Source organism: Aulostomus chinensis, chromosome 11 (assembly GCF_037954235.1).
Source record: "Aulostomus chinensis isolate RoL2024-O1b breed Wild chromosome 11, RoL_Achi_v1.0, whole genome shotgun sequence".
Lineage (NCBI taxonomy): Eukaryota > Metazoa > Chordata > Actinopteri > Syngnathiformes > Aulostomidae > Aulostomus > Aulostomus chinensis.
In genome coordinates, this window is record NC_141330.1 from 14,561,349 (window position 1) to 14,582,103 (window position 20,755).

The following is a 20,755-nucleotide window of genomic DNA, read 5'->3' on the forward strand; positions in this document are numbered from 1 at the left end:
ACCTACAGTCAATTTAGAGTATCAATCAGCCTCGTCCCCTCTTGATGTCTTTGGACTGTGGGAGGAAGCTGGAGTACCAGAGAGAACCCACGCAGGAACAGGGAGAACATGCAGACTCCACAGAAAGATCCTGTGCCTCGAACCCGGAACCTTCTTGCTGTGAGGCTGCAGTTCTAACCACTGCACCACCGTGCCCCCCGCCCTTTGAACTTCTTTTAACTGTTAATCTTATATGCTCAAATGTAAAGATACATCATACGTCTAAATTCAAAATTGCGAATCATGACTGCTAATTTTCCTAAGTAGCCACTGCAGCGTCACAGGCCCTCACTGGTGTAGCTGAGACGTGTCCTTCACTATGTCAAGGACCTCCTCCTCCTCCTCCTCCTCCTCCTCCTCAGCTCTGCAGACACACAGTTCATACTGTTTCCTCCTGCTTTGAATTCAGATCTGCAAATTGGTTGCTTTGTAAAGTCTCTCCACATTTCTCTCCGTCTCTCAAATCTAAAAGAGCATTTATGAAACCAGTCCTTTGAATTGAAACAGATGGTGAATAGTGAGCCACCAGACATGCTAATTAAACTAGACTTGCGATACGGGGGTCTTTTTCTACCAAGATCCACCTGCAACCCACATCTACTCCGTGAAGAGAAAAGTGTCTCAAAATGGGTAGTGAATGCTAAGCAGGAACAGCTATCCACTCCTCCTCCAGAAAATACATCCACTCAAAATAGATTTAGAAGAAAAAAAAAGGTATGATAATTAACTTCTTATCAGTAGAGTTAACTGGGATTTCTTCCACCACCTCCTCCCCTCCTGAACCAAACCCCACAGGAACTGGCAAGTGGAATAACTGATGGTTTTTTTTTTTTCCTTCTTCTTCTTCTCAGAGAAGGAAACAACAGTCTCGCAGTGATTTTATTTTACCGTCCTCGTTCATATGCTGCACACTCGCACAGAAATATATTTTACCAGATAAAATGGCTTTTTAAAGTGAAGGCCAAATTAATTTCGAGTGGACCACTGGATTGGTAGTGTGCTCATCTGAATGGGTTTTATTGTCCTGTAGAAGTTCTGTTACAGGATGTTCCACCTGGCCTGGAGCCCCAGACCTTTACTGTACCTGACCTCGCCATCTCCCGTCTCTTTCATTTCTCAATCGCTTGCCTGGCCCGTCTCTATGTGCAATCGGCCTGTCTAGCCAACAGGGTTGAGTTATTAATGCCTGGGGAGGCACGGAGATGATTTCATTGTGTATTCAGGTGTGGGGATGGATGGCTTTCAGAGGCAGCCAGGGGAGTGCTGCAGGTGCAGGAGGAGGTGGAGGAGGAGGAGAAAGAGGAGGGTCTCTCTGGAGAATAAATATGTGTCTCCTGCTGATGCATCGGGCCACACTCGCCACAATGCCAATCAAGACGTCCCCTCCCACTAACTACCTCACCATTTACTCAGCCTTCTGGATCCAAGCTGGAGCTGGCAGGTACCGGCAGTCGACCCATTATAGGTCGGTTCCAGTTTGTTGATGATGACACTCACTGGTTCTGTTCATTCCCGGACCAGATGATTAATGACAGAGCTGATATTTAAGCTGAAGTTGCAAATGGCAGCTCGCAGATGATGTTGCACGTTGGAAATGACAGAAGTTACTGTCTGTCTTGGCAGTAAAGATCAGGCAGACAGTCTTGTCAGGTACACGAGTACACAGATGTAACACTTAAGTTTTAGGGGGAATTCTTTCACCTTTAGTACAAATGTTGAAGGATGAACCTGGATCAAGGACAGAGGAAGCCTCATCTTGTTCAGATTGTAAAGTAAATTCTTTTTTGAGGTGGGGGGGGGGGGGCTTTATAAATACAATTTGATTGATTGAACTGTTTAGGTTGTGGCAGTTGAAGGTCAAGGCCGCTGTCATTTAGACAGAAAAACAAAGAAAAAAAAGTTGATAAGATTCGTAACCTTTTTTTAAACACTGTGTTTTTTGTACATTTTTGTGTTTTCTTGTGTCTTGTGCGTGTGCGTGTGCGTGTGCGTGTGCGCGTGTGTGGTGGGGGCACTAATATTTAGGGGTGGAGGTCCGTACATGTGTTCGTTCGTCCCATTCTTCTTAACATATCTGATCGCAACTTTGGCACAAATGTTCATGTGACCTCAATAATGAATTGAGGTCAAAGGTCAAGACCCCTGTGACCTCACAAATGGGTGTTCTGTTCATAGCTAGACAATACATGGGGTTATTTTGGTCTCATTTTACATCCAAAACATCAGAGGTCAACTTCAGCACGTTCTTTCAATGTACTTTTAAGTGACGAGAACCAGATGGCAGTAATTGCATTTTAAAAAAATTTATCTTTTCTTCTTTTCTATCTTTTTTTTAGTTTTTGATTGACTCGATGTTTACAAATAGCAGTTGTGTTACTTTTTGAAATAAAAGTCTGAACTTGAAAGGCTTCATTTTACATAAAATCTACCAGCAGATTCACATTCAGAAGGGAACCTGCTTACATTTACATTTTGTCGATGCCTAAAATTGAGAGACAAAAAAGGAATTGCACGAGTTAAATTACTCAGAGGTCAGAGGGAGTTTTTTGCATCAGCTGGAGCAACATGAAGCTGTGCAGTAGTGATGTCAGGTTAAACCAGGGTCTGGATGGGAAACCTCCAGAATGATCCGTTGAGTCACCGATTGCACCATGGAGGCTAAATAACAGCACGTTAGTGATAACGCTGCTGTTTTTGAAGGAACCCTGGAGGAACCCTGGAAGCAGCGTCTCTGTTCTATTTGCTGCCGCTGTTTTCTTTTTATTTAATACTGCATGAGGGGAGGTGATTTTGGAAAAATATCAAATTACTTTGACAGAGATTTGCAGTTGTGACATGATTCATGATATTAGAAAAGACTCATCACTGAGACACACAGTCAGATTATAACGGGGGGAGATTATTGAAGAGGTTTTGACATTATCCCAGCTGACATTGGGTGAGAGGCGGGGTTCACCCTGTACGGGTCACCAGTCCGTTGCAGGGCCGTCAGGACCAATAATCAGGGGTTCAGTATCTTGCTCAAGGATACTTGGACACGGTCACCGGGGGAAGTGAGGCTCGAACCAGTTACCCTTTGGTTGCTAGACGGCCACTCTACCCTACTCTGCCTCTGAGCCATGCCGCCCTTTATTTTCATACATTTACTAAAATTTCATCAATATTGGACCAGAATTTTCCATAAAATGTGCCATGAAATTATATGTACTTGGGATTTGATTCATCCAACCTGCACTTAAACTGCTCATATTTTCACTTTTTCATCAACTGCACCTATCTCGTTCTTTTCCTCTTGAAGGGCAGCAGGGGCCCATGGCCCCAGAGATCTTGTAATGTAGAGCCTTTTGTGAGGGAGATCAGGGGGCTCCTTGACAAAAGACCATATAAGGCTGTATACATTCAAAATGCCACATACATTCTAAGTGCATCACTCAAGCTAATTTACATCATTTTCAGCAAAAGCTTTTGACCACCTCTGCGAGGGCTGGATATGACAATTTGGTACTCAAACAACTTGTGCTAATTCACAGTCTGGGAAAGTGTTGCCCTGTGGTGTCGGACTCTTTATGCTGCTCACTCGCTATACTGAATCTTTTAGAAGCCAGTGAAAAGATTAACTGCAGTATTTCAGATCAAAGGATTGCTCTCTGTGTTAATAACATATCACTCCTGTTCTTTGAGGTATTGGAACTGGAAAAGTGTACTTATTTTTTTTTTTTTTTGCACTTTGATGGTGGTTCACTCTTGATTTAGGTGGTCTTGACCAATATTCAAGACACCTCAGCAGTTGTTGACAGTGTCAGGTAATGGGCGCCGCTACTTTTGTTTTTATCATCTCCCTATTTTGTTTGAGTTATTCAAGTGGAAAGTTGTTGCACCTTAAATAAGCTTAGACCGGCGACCTCATGCTTACAACGTATGCAAATAAAATGAGTTAAGCTGAGACTCTGACAGTATTCACTGTGCATAGCTGACAGTCTAATTAGATGGCAAGGCAGAGGATTATACAAGTAAACAGAGGCCGAGATCGAGCATCTAGTAGGAATGTGACACGAACAACTGATACGAGCAGAGAGAAGCTCATCGCCTTGATTAACCACGCACATAAAACTAGACAGAGTTTTTACTGATCCTCGCAAATGTGAGGGCAAATTGGAGTGTCTGGTAAACACGTTGCCACCTTTTTTCTTTTTAAAACGAAAATATCCGTATGAAATCAAGCTAATACAGCTGTCCTCTGACAGAGCACGGACTCGCGCTTTGAAAAAGGGAAGCCATGTGAAGTTATGTAAAGTTGGTGAGGTCATATATGTTATTAAGTTATAGCTGAAGACAAGATGCTGCTCTCGCCATCAAGTGTAACCACATTAGAAACACTCATATGTGTATTTCATTTTTTAGAGGTGAAAATGGGTATAATGTGTGAAAACATGTTGTGAAATCTCATAGAGGCCAAACAGGAAACAGCATGAGTCAGAGACACAGCAGTTCAATATGTGTGTTTGTGTGTGTGTGTGTGTGTGTGTGTGTGGGGGGGGGTTATACTTTAACTCAAGGTTTGGATCAATCCGAAGACAAACAAAAGCAAAAACGTGATCCGGCATACAGGTGAGAATCCAGCAATAGGAAGAGGAAACATGGCTGACACAAAAGCTACTAAGACAAGCAGAACACAGGAAGAGGAAGAATAATTGGATTCAGGTGAAGCCCATTAGAACGTGCCAGGTAATCACAAAGCTGTGGAAACAGGAAATTAATCTGAAATGAGAGGAAAAGTAATAAAAAAACAACAACAAGGAAATAATGATAAGAATGACTGACTACAGGCGGCACGGTGGTGCAGTGGTCAGCACTGTCGCCTCACAGCAAGAAGGTTCCGGGTTCGAGCCCGGGATCTTTCTGTGTGGAGTCTGCATGTTCTCCCAGTGCTTGGTGGGTTCTCTAAATTGTCCGTAGGTGTGGCTGTGAGAGCGAAGGGTTGTATGTTAGGTGATGATATTCAGGGATTCGATGAGGGAATGATTGTACTGATCCAGGTCCATACCACAGCTGAATCTGCCATAAACCAACACGACGCATGTCACAGATCCACATGTGCAGTTCTAACAAAATACTGGCAATCTATTTGAATTTAGTGCATTTTTGTATTGTTCTTTAATCTTTTAATGGAAAAGTGTTGTTTGGTTTATGACGTAACCTTAAAAATAATGACAACAACAATAATAGTGACACTTAATTAGGATCAGTATTGGTTCTGTATGTGTAACGGAATTGGATCAGAACTGAAAAAAAGTTCATCAGTGCATCTCCAATCATTATTATCTTTTTCAATTAAAATCCTGCCAACTTTGTGATATCTTCAATTAAACACAATCCACGCGTATCCATGTCATTAAGCCATGATGAGAAATTCCATGAAAATGTGCAACCTTTTTTTTACATTTGACGCCACGAGATAAAACAGGTTCCACAATGTCTCGCATCTTATCGCAACTCATTTGTAAAATGTACATGTTTGTTTGTTTGTTTTTAAACCTGTTAGGGAACCGAACACAAATCTTCTTTCCTCTCTCCTCTGTGTCTCCACACGCCAGCAACACGTGTCCAACCACACTGGTTCCTGATGTGTCGATACATCTGTTCCTCCCATTATTTTGTCTTCTATACAAATAATACATCAACACAGTTTGTTCTCCCTATTATAATTATTGTTATCATGATTATCATTATTATTATTTTTGTTATTGTTGTTGTTATTTCACTCCCTTCCTGCTTGGCTTGTCTTAGCAGACTGGACATTTAGCAGCCTTCCAAGTCTGCTCTATTAAGCCACAGTCTTGTAACTAGTCATGACAGTATGCTGTAAAACTTTTCAAGTCAATATTTATATTGTTTAAAATAGACATTGATTCATATCTGCCATGGAACAAATCAAACAGTAAAACGTGTCTCCACTGGTGCTGCAGCATCTTGGGCGCCGTCACTGTGTGCGCTGGTCATTTCAGTAAATGATGCTGTAATTATTCAGGTAGAAATGCCCACTTACACACACACACACACACACACACACACACACACACACACACACACACACACACACACAGAGGAGGGAGTGTGTTAGTGGTGATGGATGAGCTGGATCTCTCTCTGGCATGCCTTTCGGAGATGACATTCCCCCGTCAGCGCTGGCCTTGGATCCCGGCTTCCTTCTTCTGGATGATGAGACTTTTGTAGGGAGGAGCCTGCAGGCTTCATTTAGCGGAGCAGCATGGAATAATATAGTACCGACATTTGGGCTTGTCAGGTACCATATCACTGGCTGTTCTATTAGAAATAGACCTGGTGCGGGACAATTAACCTCACGCCCTCAGCAGCAGATCTGTGCAGTAACAACCCAGCGTGGGGCAATAAATCAAACCTAGAGGGAGAACACGTACTGTCTCTGCCCTGCTGGTTAGCTGCTGCTATCACCCAATGGATCAAGTGTAGATGTTGGTAAGATTTGCTTCTGTGTTATCATATCATCACCGGACATGTGAGTAATTGCATGTGTGGGCAAGGGCACTCTGCAGTGAATCCACAGCATCCAAACCCTCAAGAATTTGGTTCGTAAAAGCCACAAACAGATGAACCTGCAGAGGATTGCTGACACCGGTGAGGGAGTGGGCGTGGCCCAGCAGGGGAGAGGATGATCCCAGTGGGAGGTGTGCACAAGGGAAGAGTGACATGACTTAGAGATGAGTCAGAACATCTCATTTCTCATTCGTATGATGTCATTGCAAGCTTTTAACCGAATGAAGAATCTCTGAGACGTGTCAGACTGTTGCTGGCAAACATGATGAGCTGGTTTGATTGTCCTTTTGTACCTTTTTGCTTTGTGAGAATCATTTTAGTAGCTCTTGTTACTGAAATGGTGACAATCTTTTGCTCTTTACAATTGCTCGATTGCCAATTTAGAAATAATCTACTTTTTCCTCATTAGTCATTTTTCTAATAAAATTAGCCTCACACTGAACTGTAGCTCTCTGAAGTTTTGTTGAAAAATGTTTTCAAGACAATGAATTTAGGTCAAAGCCACTTTTTACTTGTTTTATTTCAGGAGGTCAACCCTTTTCATTTTTAATCTATTACATAGCACCATTATAAGAAGACCTTAAGCCCACACTCCTTAGTGACTGATGACATAATTGTTGTCTGGCGCCCAGGTTTGATAGATTTAGTAGTTCCTGGCCTCAGATTACACTACAGGCTCATCTTTGTTAGAGTTAAGAGCTGGGCTGGACCTTGATGCTAAGCATTTGTGTCATGTTTTATTATCCATCCATCGTCCGCTTATTCCTTACTAGTAAGGGTCGCGGGGGGGGGGGGGGGCTGGAGCCTATCCCAGCATCTACGGGCGAGAGGCGGGGTTCACCCTGGACAGGTCACCAGTCCATCACAGGACCAACACATAGAGACAGACAACCATTCACTCTCACAGTCACACCTACAGTCAATTTAGAGTATCAATCAGCCTCGTCCTCTCTTGATGTCTTTGGACTGTGGGAGGAAGCTGGAGTACCAGAGAGAACCCACACAGGAACAGGAGAACATGGAGACTCACACAGAAAGATCCCGTGCCCGAGCCGGGACTCGAACCCGGAGCCTTCTTGCTGTGAGGCCACAGTGCTGACCACTGCACCACCGTGCCGCCCCTGTTTTATTATGTTTCCCAAATGTTTTAATGTGTTTTATTGGTAATTTGTTTCTCTCCATGCTGGACAACAGTTTTTATTGCAACTTCTTGCATATTTTTGATGATGTTGTACTGTGAAGCATCTCGTAACCTTGGGTTTGAAAGGTGGTATAGAAGTAAAGTTATCATTCTACTAAGAGTAGAATTAGTAGTTGTTGTTGGGGGTGGCAGTGGATGGAATGTCATAAGAATTTGACTTCACGTTCATTAATCCTAATGGCTTTATGGTGTAAATTTATATATAAAACACCTCCCGTACATTGGGTCTGTATCATACCTCTCCCTTCATTTACATTAGTGGCTTTAATGCTGCAACAATTATAACGAGGAATGGGTTTGACATCCGAATTTCATTCAGGTATTTGAAAAAATATAAATATTCCAACTGTGAAGACTTGTTCTTTTCAACAAGTTTGTCTTTTGATCTATCAGAGTTCACTCTTAACATTCAGCTTGGTTAATTGCTGCACTGTTGACCTGTCGGTAAACTACGCGCTTATTATGTAAATGCAGAAAAAGTTGCCGGCAAAGTTTGCTGATCACGACACAGAAGCATCTGAGAAGCAGTGGGAGTTATTAAAAAAAAAATAGGCTTTTAACCAACTTTGTAGAAAAAAAAAGCGGTGAGCCAACCTCATCTGCCCACTCAAAACACAAAGTGCAGTTGGTAAAAAATTACCATTGCACTGACACTTTGTCTTGCTACCAAACGATGGACATGACTGGGCTCACATGTTGATGCTAGCACTAGCTCCTGCTTACTGGTGCTTTTATAAGTTGCACCACTGTGCTGCATAACTGAGGGAATGAAGGCGACTGTATTCAGCTGCAGAAACGGGAAACAAATACCTTTTTGCTGTACTCGACTAGTTGTCTTACAACTTTTTATTTGCTTGAGGGTTCATGGAATTATGCTGATGCTTTTCATTGTTTTACCAATGGCTGTGTGTGATATGTGTAATGTGCAATGTGTTGGATGTGCATTTTTGTGTGATTAGTACTATTAGTACTAATAATGTTTTATTTATTTGCAATTTTTTTTAGAAGCTGTGGAGACATATCTGTGCACAGCATTTGAGTCCAAGACAAATTTCCTACAGGGACAATGAAATGTGTCATATCGTGTTGTATTGTGTCGTGCCATATCTTATTGTATTGTATTGTGTCGTATCATATTTTGTCGTGTCATATCATATCGTATTGTATCATGTCGTATCGTGTCGTATTGTATCGTTTCATAGCGTTTTGTATCGTATTGTATAGTACTTTTTCTCCCTACATTCGAACTCGTACATCTACACTTTTCATAAACAAGCATGACTTCAGTTTTGATCCATGAGAGAAAAAACTTTGTAAAATGTGTAGGAAGACAAACAGACAAGAGTGAGTTGATTAAGGAGACAGACAACTTGCTCACCATCCAACTTTCAAGATCCAGTCTTGTCTTTACATTCAAGTGTCTTGACTTCTCCTTGGACACTGAATGTGTTTACTTTTGCCACATTTGCTCAGGTTGGATACAAAAATCTTCATAATGATAACAACCATAATATGGCAACAGATAATGATATAGAGCCCAATAATGTTTCTTCCATGTTCTTTATCACATCACATCAATCCAGTGACCTCTTGATGAATTCAAAGCCATTTTAGACACCAGTAGTAAAAATGAGAATTATAAACCCAGGGTTTTTTTTTTTCCTCTGCAGCCTGTCATATTGAGACCATTTGTTAAACAGCAGATTAGAGAGAGGAACGAGCAGTAATAAAGCTGTAGGCCACAAGGGTCACCTTCAGGACTACTACTCGGTTATTTCTATCATTAGCATGTCGCATCTCGTGCTGGCCGGCTCCAATTATTACAGTCGTATGCTCTGCTCTTATGGCTGAGCTGCTCAAACTGCCCACTGTTAGACCATATAATTCTCACACCAATGGACAATTGTGAAATATGGCAGCAGATGCAGAGAGCAACGACTAAAGCATGATTATTCAGAACCTTAGGGCCATTAAAACCATAGCTATTAAATATAATTTGAAAAAATTAGCTTTTTGGCACAGGAAATACCAGGTTGTGCAGTATTATGATAATCACTACATTCCCCAGGGTTGCTGCTTTCACCAAATGTTATTGCTATTTGTGTATGGCTTGTGAATGGGCTTTGGGGTATGTGGTCTCCGGTAGGTTGTCGGCGCATGCTTTATTAGAGTGGCATTTACTGCTTTTACAGGGTTTGTGTTTTTTGTTTAAAATAATTTGCACTCTTTGCCTGATCTGAACCCATTTTAGTTTGAACACACAGAATACTGGATATGAACTGCCCACATCTGTTGTTGACACAGTCGTTTCAGTCAGTGCTGTTTCTTTTCTTTTTTTTGCCACATTATAGAAGGTACACTCTTATATAAATGTGAATCATGTCTATTTCTTTGGCCACCTTGAAGAAATGTAAAGAGTAGAATATATTGTGGAAATGCAGAAAAACTCTGGACTCCATTACTGAAATTGATGGTTTTTTTGTGAGATGTCAAGGTAAATCTCTATCACATGGAGGTAAAACTCCACCAACTGCATAATTTGAAAAAAAATAAAAATGATAAGGCAACATTGCTGAGAAGAGCAGGTGAGTGTCACATGATCTGGCTGGGCAAAATATAAAAATTGAAACAGAATCCCTATTATTGAGGTGCTGTTGGTCTCGGCCACAGTAATGTGCTCTCCTCACTGTCCTTTCTGCTGCTCCCAAGTCTTTGAAACGGCCGATGGAGAGACTAAGAGTGGGAATCGCTTCATAGGAGCAACGCCCTCATCAGATTTCAGAATCTGCCTTTGATATGAAAAAGTTCTTTTGTCTAGCGCAGAGTAGATTTGAAAATAAGTGATTTATTGGAGGTGCGGCTTCTCCTGTTGAGGCCGAAAAGAAGACATTAACATCCCTAAGAGCTTGAGGCTGTCCCGGCCCCTCGGATCTGTGCAGGGCACAACTTGAACCTGATCTGCCTGATTTCACTTTTGTGATGATTTGATTAAAGTTCGTTTGTCTGTCTTACACTCATCTCTACTCAAGGGTTCTCTACTCAGGCAGTAAGCAGCACCAACACATCACTGCTTCTTTTTAGGGCTGTCATTGATTCATCCTCATAACCCCCTTAAACTAAAATTACATTAATGTTTAACCTGGGCTCAATTTTCTTTAATCTTCAGGTCAAAATGAATGCAATGGACCAGAAATATTTGACATATTTAGGTTGGATACCAGGGGGCGGCATGTCGCAGAGGTAGAGTGGCTGTCTAACGACCGAAGGGTTGCTGGTTTGACCCTCACTTCCCCCGGTGACCATGTCCAAGTATCCTTGAGCAAGATACTGAGACCCTAATTGCTCCTGATGGCCCTGCGACGGACTGGCGACCCATACAGGGTGAACCCCGCCTCTCCCCTAATGTCAGCTGGGCTAGGCTCCAGCCCCCCACGACCCTGAACAGATAAATGGAATAGAAAATGAATGGATGGATGGATGGATACCAAGAGAAAGATGCAACTCGCATACGGGGCAACTATTTACGTCAAAGTTCTTGATTTTGACACTGATTAAACGGAACTAGCATAAATACCTACTTATTGAAATAAATACTCACTTCCTTACTTAGCTGTTTTTTTCCAGATTTAGCTCAGTAGATCCTACGGAACGTGCACAGAACCACAGGCTGATTTAAGTGTATACATGCTGGAGTAAATTCCGCAACCACATCGTCAAGGTGTATTAGTCCCACTTCCAGATATTTGATGTCCATTTTCAGATGGAAGCCAGACTAACACGATAAATCAACTTTTTCTAACACACTGAATGAAAGAGTTTCTGCCGTTACTACAGCAGTTCCTGGCAAGTTGTTTTTTCCATTATACTTCCAAAACATCCCTGGCTTTTCATTGCTGAAAGGTAGCAATCAGGAAATGCATATAAACATTGAAACACAGAACAGACAGGGACGCTCCAAGATCAGGACGTCCCTTGTAAAACAGACAACAGGACAAGGATGAAACTTATTAGAGGACACAACCAAGATGGCTGTAATTCCTGGCATGAACTGGTTACTCACTGCAGAAGACAACCATTTCCTCCTGCTCTCCGGATCTCTGGTTTGTAGGCTGATGAGATGGAAGCAGTTACTGACAAAAATCAACCAAGTCTGTCGTATTTTTTGCCATATTAGAAAATGTCATCCACTGGAGCCTATCCCAGCGGCTTTTGGGCGAGAAGCGGGGTTCACCCTGAACAGGTCGTTAGAAAATGTCTTGTGGTCGGATACAAGTTTAAGCTTTTCTGCCTTAATTCCAAAATGCCTGAAACAATACAGCTCATCACCCCCCCCCCCAAAAAAAAAGAACAGCCTGCCAAACTGTGTGCATGCTGCGTCATGCTTTGGGGCCTGGTGTCCCATAGCGGGGGGAGGGGGAATAATGAAGAGCTGCAAATATCATAATGTCTTGGCACGCAACAGGAAGATGAAGAGGAATTATACACACATGCAAGTCAACCAGGGAGTGGATCCTCGCTCACTCACGAAACCCAGAGATGGCTGGAGTGAAAGAAAGAGTCGGATAGAATTACAAAAATCCAGTTGTGATATTAAAATGAATTATCATTTCTTGTTTAATTTTTTCTTAAAATGATCCAATTTTTGACTTGAATCAGGTTGTTCACAGTGCGACCCGACTGATCTCAGACTTTTACCCAAAGAAAAACCCACAACTTCGATAAAAGAGTGTGGATCTTCGTATCTTCCACTATATCAGAGATGGTCTATTCTAAGCGCCTTAATCCCTAACACTAGAATTATTAAAAATAACCCCTGTGCAGTCTTTCATACTGAAGCTGAGCAACAACTCAGCACCGCAGTTCAAAGCCCGGCTGCTAGTGTGGTTTCAGGGTACATTTCATTGTTGCTGGTTAAAATATGAGTCTGAGGTTCATGTGTGCAGGATGATCAAGACATCTTGGTTTATACCTGTCTGTTTCTAGGCCATTTAGTAAAAAAAAAATAGGTTGATGTTCGTCCTCAACAGGGTACCGCTTTACGTACGTATATTGTGATAATATGAAATAAAAATGACAATACTCAAAGTATATCACCTAATATTATTAACTCAATGGACACATTGAGCCAAAACTGTTCCGTTCAGAACGTCACACACAGATTTAATGAAATGTAGAGATTTTAGGTGCTGGATCTTTGCATCACAATATCCTGCAATGATTTTGTTGCACAGCGCTGCTTCTTAATGTCCGTTAGCATCTTACGTGTTCTTATGTATGCGTTGTTTAATCTGTTGTAACATGAATGGACTTTATTTATTTTGACACACGTGCTGTTGTTCTAGACATTGTACCAGGTGTTATTCGTTAGTGTTTTGTTTTTTTTGTCTTCCTGCCCAGGGACAATAGATGCAAATGAGCTTTTTTTTCCCAGCTAAATCTGCTGCAGTTGCTTTTATATTTGTGCTGCCTCAGTGAAAATAAACAATTCAATTCAGCATCCATTAATGATAATGAACAATAATCATCTGTGTTTTTGAGATTTGGATGTAGAAATTGATATGAAAAGGAATACTTTTCACACTCATAAAACCACTAATGTTATTACTCTTCTTTTGTTTTGTCCAGCTGCCGGCTGCACGTTTGAAGAGGATTCCGATCCCAGTCTGTGTGACTTCACCCAGGGTGAGGAAGATGACTTTGACTGGCTGCTGTATCGGACGTACAACTCACCTTATGCCAGTTCCGACCTCCTGCACGGTGAGTTCTCCTCTTGTGTACAAATCATAGATGTCTGTCGGGTTGCAGATTAGCTAGAGCTCAGCGTGATTTGGGAGGTATAAGAGGAGAAGCTATTTTAGTGTGAGCTTGGGCTTCTCCGGAAGTATGGGGGAAAAATAATGGACTTGTTTGACATGATGAGCATCACCAGCGTATGAGACAAGTGTGTGACTTTGTCCAGATGAGACTTGATAGACGTCCAGATTCCATTATGCTTCAGCTCTCATGAAGCACTCCGCCAGTTTTGTCTGCTTCCTGCTTCACCTCAAGGATAATTTTATGTTAACCAGCACACAAGAGTAATGGAAACCAGCATTTTCCTGCCATTATCCTCTCTACTGGTGGATGCCAGAGGGAAATGGCATGCATAGTTTATAAGGCGCTGCACCGTCCCTGCATTAACACATTCCTAAAGGGAAGTGACAAAGGGAAAGAGTGCTGTTTCAGCTTCTCAGCAGAAATATCGACAGCCAGGCACTTCCACGCTAACTAAAATGATGACAGGAGCAACCTCGCTTTGGTATCGCCAATCAATTCATACTGTAAGAACCCAGCTCGTGACAACGACATATTTATTTGTTCACTGAGAAGGAGAAGTTGCAAATTCGATCGCAGCAGGAGTAGCAGTACAAGCTCGGACGAGAGTGGAATCAATGTGGAGGTTGTAAAGACGGCTAGGTGAAGAGGAACAGATGAAAAGATGGTGGCATCATCAAGACAATAAAAATGGATACATCATTTAAGAGGAAATAATTGTTACCTCAAGGGAATCCTCCATCCTTGTGGAAAACATGAACTGAAGAGTCCTTTTGATAAAGCGTTAAAAACCTCCTGCGGGGATAAATGCTGTTATTTTAAAAGCTGTGTACTTGTGGTTTTTGATATGTGGATCTTCACTTCCTCCATATCCACAGGCGTCTGTCTTCTAAATAGAATTCAATTTTGAGCACGATAAATCCCAGATTTAACCCTAAACTCTTAAACTGCACCTCATTTATGTCCTTGTCATCAGCATTCGAGTGAGAATGTGCCTGCAGCCACCAGCCAATTCACAGCAGGCGACCAGCTAATTAACACTTCTCCCTTTGGGTTTAATTAAAACTTACTCTCGTGGCATTTACAGCAATCCAGAGCCTTCAGTGGAGCGGACGAGCACAGGTTGAATAAGACAGGTACTGTGGTCTGCACACGACGAGATGGTGCATCGATCAGTTCTGAGAACCAGGAGACGATTTAACTTTAATCTGCTTGTTCTTCTTGTGTCATCGGCCTGATTGGTCTTATTGTGTATGTGGCCCACCTTCGTTAGCTACACTTTGTGTTTAATTCTGGATAATAATTGGGCCTATTTCGGGTCACACTGGCCTCCCCTGACATTTGTTGACGTGCTGGATTCAAGGCTGGATGATCTGCCCAAATTATCATGTAGTGTGAGGGGTCACACACATTATTGTCTCGTTACAGCCTGTCAAGGGGCTCTGGGATACAACATGTAAAAGTCCCCATCTTCTCTCACACACAGAAAAATATTCCTCACCCACTGCCCGCTTCTGACGGGCACCCAATTAGAGATGCATGATATTGGATTCATGTGCTGGTATATAATTATATTTGGCAATGTCAGTGTTGTCTGTGTAAAAACATTTCTCCAGTATTGGCATTGTGAACGTAACAAAAAGGACATGCAAAAAACGTGGATCTCAAGGAGTATTTTTTTTATTTCTTCATTGTTATTTAGAAAGTCCCATAAATCATATTTGTACTGCAAAACTTGGCCAAAATTAAATTTTTATACACAACAGTTACTGATAACAGAACTTTCATGGCTGAACAGGAAGAGTCTCTAACTGGCTAGCATGTAAACTTGTAGCGGTAAGCTAACACTCGTAGCATTAACTAACGCGACATGTGTCCAGCTCATCTCCTGCTACACGATGTTCAAATGATGCTTATTCACACTTGACTCCATCTACAGTTTCCAGTTTAAAAACAAAGCACACCTGAATTTCTTTTTACTTTTAATCAGAGAAATGTACCTGATTTTACTTTTGATAAACTTTAAGTGAGTGGTCCTGCATCTGGACTGAATTTTCTGATGTGCACTTGCTTTCGACATGCTAGAAATGTTAAAAATTGGTTTAATCTGTCTTGGTTAAGAATTGAAAATCCTCCAGTGAGTACCAGGTGTAAGCTGGATAACCTTACTGCAGATTCTGGCATTGGAAGTTGGGTTTCGCTCGCTATGTCTCTCTCTCTCTCTCTTCCTCTGTCTCTCTCTCACTCTGTCTCTCTCTCTTTTTCCTGCTCTGACTTAATCCCCTCATGTTGACTTCTAACCATGTATCACATTGGACAGCCAAGGTGGGGGATAACAAGAGTTTATGAGATAAGGCTATTTACATTGGACTAGTATTAACTTTGTGGGGCTGAGAAATTCGTGTCGAGGGAAGATTAGTAAACACAGCTGAGATAGCAGCAGCTTGTGGCTCCCAGGAGAAATTAGACACTACCGTTCCCATGAAAGAAGAAGTAGAAAAAAAAGAGAAGCCAGAATGCAGTGAGATCTTAATAAGAATAGCCCATTTTATCACATTTTCCTCTATTTTGAATTAGATCAAAGATGTCTGGTTTCTATTGATAATCTTCAGCTCCTTTTCTGCTTTAATGAATAAGTCAGGCGTGCAAGATGGTGACCTTGTGAAGACAAATGTGTCTGCATGTCAAGTGTATCTCATTTTCCATGAGGCGTATTCATTAGCGTCAAAACTTATGGCTCTGTTGTAATATACTTTTTAATATATCAGGGTTATTTTTAATGGGAAAAGCTATTGAGTTTTAGCTTAAAAAGTGTGAATGGCAACATTGAATCATTGAGTTATTGGGGGCGTTCCTTTTCTACGCAAGTAAATGTGAGGATGTGATTCTTATCCGTCATACTTGATGAAAAAAAATCATTGTCTGCCGATCAGACCAAAACTGGACATTTGGAAATTTCTCTACGATACAACAATGCCATGTTTGAGGGATTCAGGGGTGCTAACTTGTCACCTTGATGTTGTTTCTATGGGGACTGTTACTTAGCTTAATAATGTTGAGTTATTTCAATGCACAGAATAGAATCCTGACGTTTTAGCCAGAATACTTGTTATTTTAAATTACAAAAATAAATTATAACTTTACTGCTGTTCACGTTCAGGAATGACTAATTTAATGCTCTTAATGTTACATGATGAAAATTAGAACATGTCCTCTGCTAAAGTAGTCAGGTTTCCATCCAAATGCATGAAAGAAATTTCTCAAATTTAGCAAAAGAGTAAGTCACGACATTAAAGTGCGTCAGTCAGTTTAAACTCCAGTTTTCTTTTGCTCGATTCGTGCATTAAACAGCTGGATAGAAATGCACCTAGAGTCATCTGTTTTGTACAAGGAGGCCAGATGCAAAGAACTAAAGAAATGTATTTCTAAAAACAAAACAAAAGGATACTAAACTTACAATCAAGAACTATCAAGAAAGCGTGGGACGTAGAGTGTGTGAGGATGAGAGCGGGGCTGTGACTGACTGATGACCAAGCACAGGTGATTCACTCAAAAATGCATGAAATAGATAAGGACAGGAAGTATAAGGCACACGAAGACACAGGAGGGAAGTCATTTCAAAATAAAACAGGAACTGAGCAGAAAAACAATGAGAAATAGAAAATGCCCCAATGACAACTCAGGAGAACAACAGAATGTCCAAACTGAGGCCAAAACTATGAGTTCATAACTTGTTTTAGCTTTCCTTGAAGTCGTAGTCGCTGTAGATATCTGCACCCATTTTCTCCCCCGAATAGTGTAGAGTCTTTGATTGACATAAAAAAGTTCAATTGATTGAAAAAAAACAACCTTTTAGCAAAGTGATCCTAATATAAATAACAACAGGCGTTCTGAATATTTGATCATTTTTTAGATCTAAGGCTGGTTGGAAGGCCTCTTAAGCCCGCTACGGTTTTCTCCAAATCAGCTGATTTCACCGCACCAAGTGCAGTCACAATTGGCTATTGGAACTCGAGGAGCTATTTGTCTACCTGTTCAGTTTAAGCAGCCAGTCAGTAAGACCCTCAGTCTTGCCAGCAAGAGCATACAGTATGATGACGCATACGCTGTAATGTTCAGTAAATTACTATTGTATTGGATGAGGGCACATTGACTGAAATAGCTTTGAGCATTTAGTCATAAAGTGGGACACTGGTGGACTGAGACACACACATATCAGTATATTGGCCTTAACGTGGGTGACAGGCCTCCGTGTGTATCTCTAGCTTCCTATGCCAGTCGGCTTTGGAGGACAATGTCATATCTTCTGGCCCTCACTATCTGCCACCTCTCACCCTTGCCTCGCCTCAGCCACACACACACACACACACACACACACACACGCGCGCACACACACACACACCTACTCACACACACACACACACACTCACACACACACACACACACACACACACACACACACACACACACACACCTACTCACACACACACACACACACACACACACACACATACACAAAAACCAGACCAGCTGCATACAAGCCGGTGCGTGTTTGTCATTGACGGTGACCTGAGATTCATCTGTGTCTGTGAAAGGATGAGGCCGAGCGAGGGGACAGATACATCTGTTGTTGTTATCAGAGCTGACCAGCCTTCCTCACTGGTTTAACACTTTATTATAGCATTAACCTCCTCCTCTTTGCCCTTCTACCAATTCACAACACACACACACGCACACACACACACACGCTCACACTCACACACACACACACACACACACACACACACACACACACAGAATATCATCTATTTAAAAGGTCATATTTTGTAAATTCAGAATTGAGGTGGATTTTCTCTTCGGACTGTGCATTTTCAGTCTGATAACATTCACTTTAGCATGTAATGTGGCTTCGCTTGTTGAGTTCCGGTTATCAGTGTTGGAATAGTATCTGATAGCAGCTGCAAATATAGGACTGTAGGAAGGTGTGTGCAATGATATCAGCCCTCAGACTGGACCCTGCCACTTTCCAGGTAGCTCAGCTATCTGACTACATTTTGAAACAGGAAATCCATTCTTCTTCACCATTCTAAAACTGTGTATATAAGTTTTACTTTGGAATACTACCAGTAAATAAAAAATTCATGTATTTCAGTTTTAGATGAGGTTAAGAAGTATTCCATTTATTTTTTTGGTCCTACATCTAAGACGCAGTTCTTAAGGCTCAAACCAACGATGTTTCTATCACTGGATTGCCATTTTACTTCCTGAGCTACGCTGCCTGAAAGACGGTGAACAGCTCAGATTTCTTTGGAGAAAACCAATGTATTGTGTGTTTTTTCTGATCAATATTGCAACTGCCATTTCATCGTACTCCCTCTTCAGCTTATGTGGTTGGTTTGGGTCGCAGGGGCAGCAGCCTCAGCAATCAAGCCAAGACTGTTCTCTCCCCAGCCACTTCCACCAGCTCTTCTGGGGGAATCCCGAGGCGTTCCCAAGCCAGCTGAGAGATATAATCCCTCCAGCGTGTCCTGGGTCGGCCCCAAGGCCTCCTCCTGGTTGGATATGCCTGGAACACCTCCCGAGGGAGGCGTCCAGGACGCATCCTCACCAGATGCCCGAACCACCTCAACTGACTCCTCATGGAGGAGCAGCAGCTCTACTCTGAGTCCCTCCCGAATGACTGAGCTTCTCACCCTGTCTCTAAGGGAGAGCCCAGTCACCCTGTGGGGAAAACTCATTTCGGCTGCTTGTATTTGTGATCTTGTTCTCTCTGCCGTTACCCAAAGCTCATGACCATAGGTGAGGGTTGGAATGTAGATTGACAGTTTAAATCGAGAGCCTCGCCTTTTGGCTAAGCTCCCTCTTTACCACAACGGACTGGTTTAGCACCCGCATCACTGCGGATGCCACCCCAATCCGCCCAAGATACTTAAACTATTCCACCTGAGGCAGGACCGTCCCCCCCCCCCCCCCCCCCACACACACACACACACACACCACCCTTTTCTGGCTGAGGACCATGGCCTCAGACTTAGAGGTGTTGATTGTCATCCCAGCCGCTTCACATTCGGCTGGAACTGCCCCAGCAAGAGCTGTAGGTCGTGGCTTGATGGAGCTAAGAGGACCACATCATCCGCAAAAAGCAGAGACGACATCCTCCCACCACCAAACTTGGCCCCTTCCACCACCCGGCTGTGCCTAGAAATTCTGTTCATAAAAGTAATGAACAGAACCAGTGACAAAGGGCAGCCTTGGCGGAGTCCAACCCTCACTGGGAACAAGTCCGACTTACTGCCGGCAACGCGGACCATACTCTCACTCTTCTGGTACAAAGACTGGACGGCCCTTTGTAAGGGGCCATCCACCCCATACTCCTGGAGTACCCCCCACAGGGTGCTCCTGGGAACATGGTCATAAGCCTTCTCCAAATCCACAAAACACTTGTGGACTGGTTGGGCAGACTCCCATGCCCCCTCCAGAACCCTAGCGAGGGTGAAGAGCTGATCCACGGTTGCACGGCCAGGACGAAAACCACGCTGTTCCTCCTTGATCTGAGGTTTGACTATTGCCCTGACCCTCCTCTCCAGTACCCTGGTGTAGACCTTTCCAGGGAGGCTGAGCCATTTCATATGAATATTATATTGACTTCTCCACAATACATTTTTTCAGGTGCTAAGCTTAAAGCAGGTAAATGGTGTGTACTGCTGGTGTGTAATCCTGACCTATGCCAGTCTGTCACTGACAGTTGCTAACTGAGCTTTTTGCTAGCTAAAACATTTGCCTACATCAAATATTGTAACTTCAATTAATCTCCACTGTATTTGTGAGTAAAAAGACACATCCCAGATAATAAAGCAGCGGTATCTCAATGCAGAGTGCATAATAACAAGGCGGAGACTTTTTGTTTGTTGTTTTTGCCGACTCACAGAATTAACATTAATCAGCTACAGCTGAGTAAGTTTAATGGCTACAATTAAATTTCAGCATTACCAGAGCAATCAAGCTTGTTACAGCTTGTTAAGACACTGTTAATTATGCCAGTCATAATTAAAATCCCGGCTCTCTGCATTTCCCTCACTTAAAATCGCGATGGCCTCGTTTTTTTTTTTTTATGTTGTACCTTATCAT

At 42.3% G+C, this 20,755-nt stretch overlaps 1 protein-coding gene across 5 annotated transcripts in view; it reads left to right on the forward strand.

Moving 5' to 3' along the window:
• The window catches only part of ptprub (protein tyrosine phosphatase receptor type Ub), a 181,427-nt gene that overhangs the window by 43,076 nt on the left and 117,596 nt on the right, over window positions 1-20,755 (forward strand). For all 5 annotated transcript variants that reach the window (XM_086218782.1, XM_086218784.1, XM_086218786.1 and 2 more), the window contains exon 2: window positions 13,439-13,570. In XM_086218782.1, coding sequence (XP_086074908.1) covers window positions 13,439-13,570 — 132 coding nt within the window. The remainder of the gene's footprint in view (window positions 1-13,438; window positions 13,571-20,755) is intronic.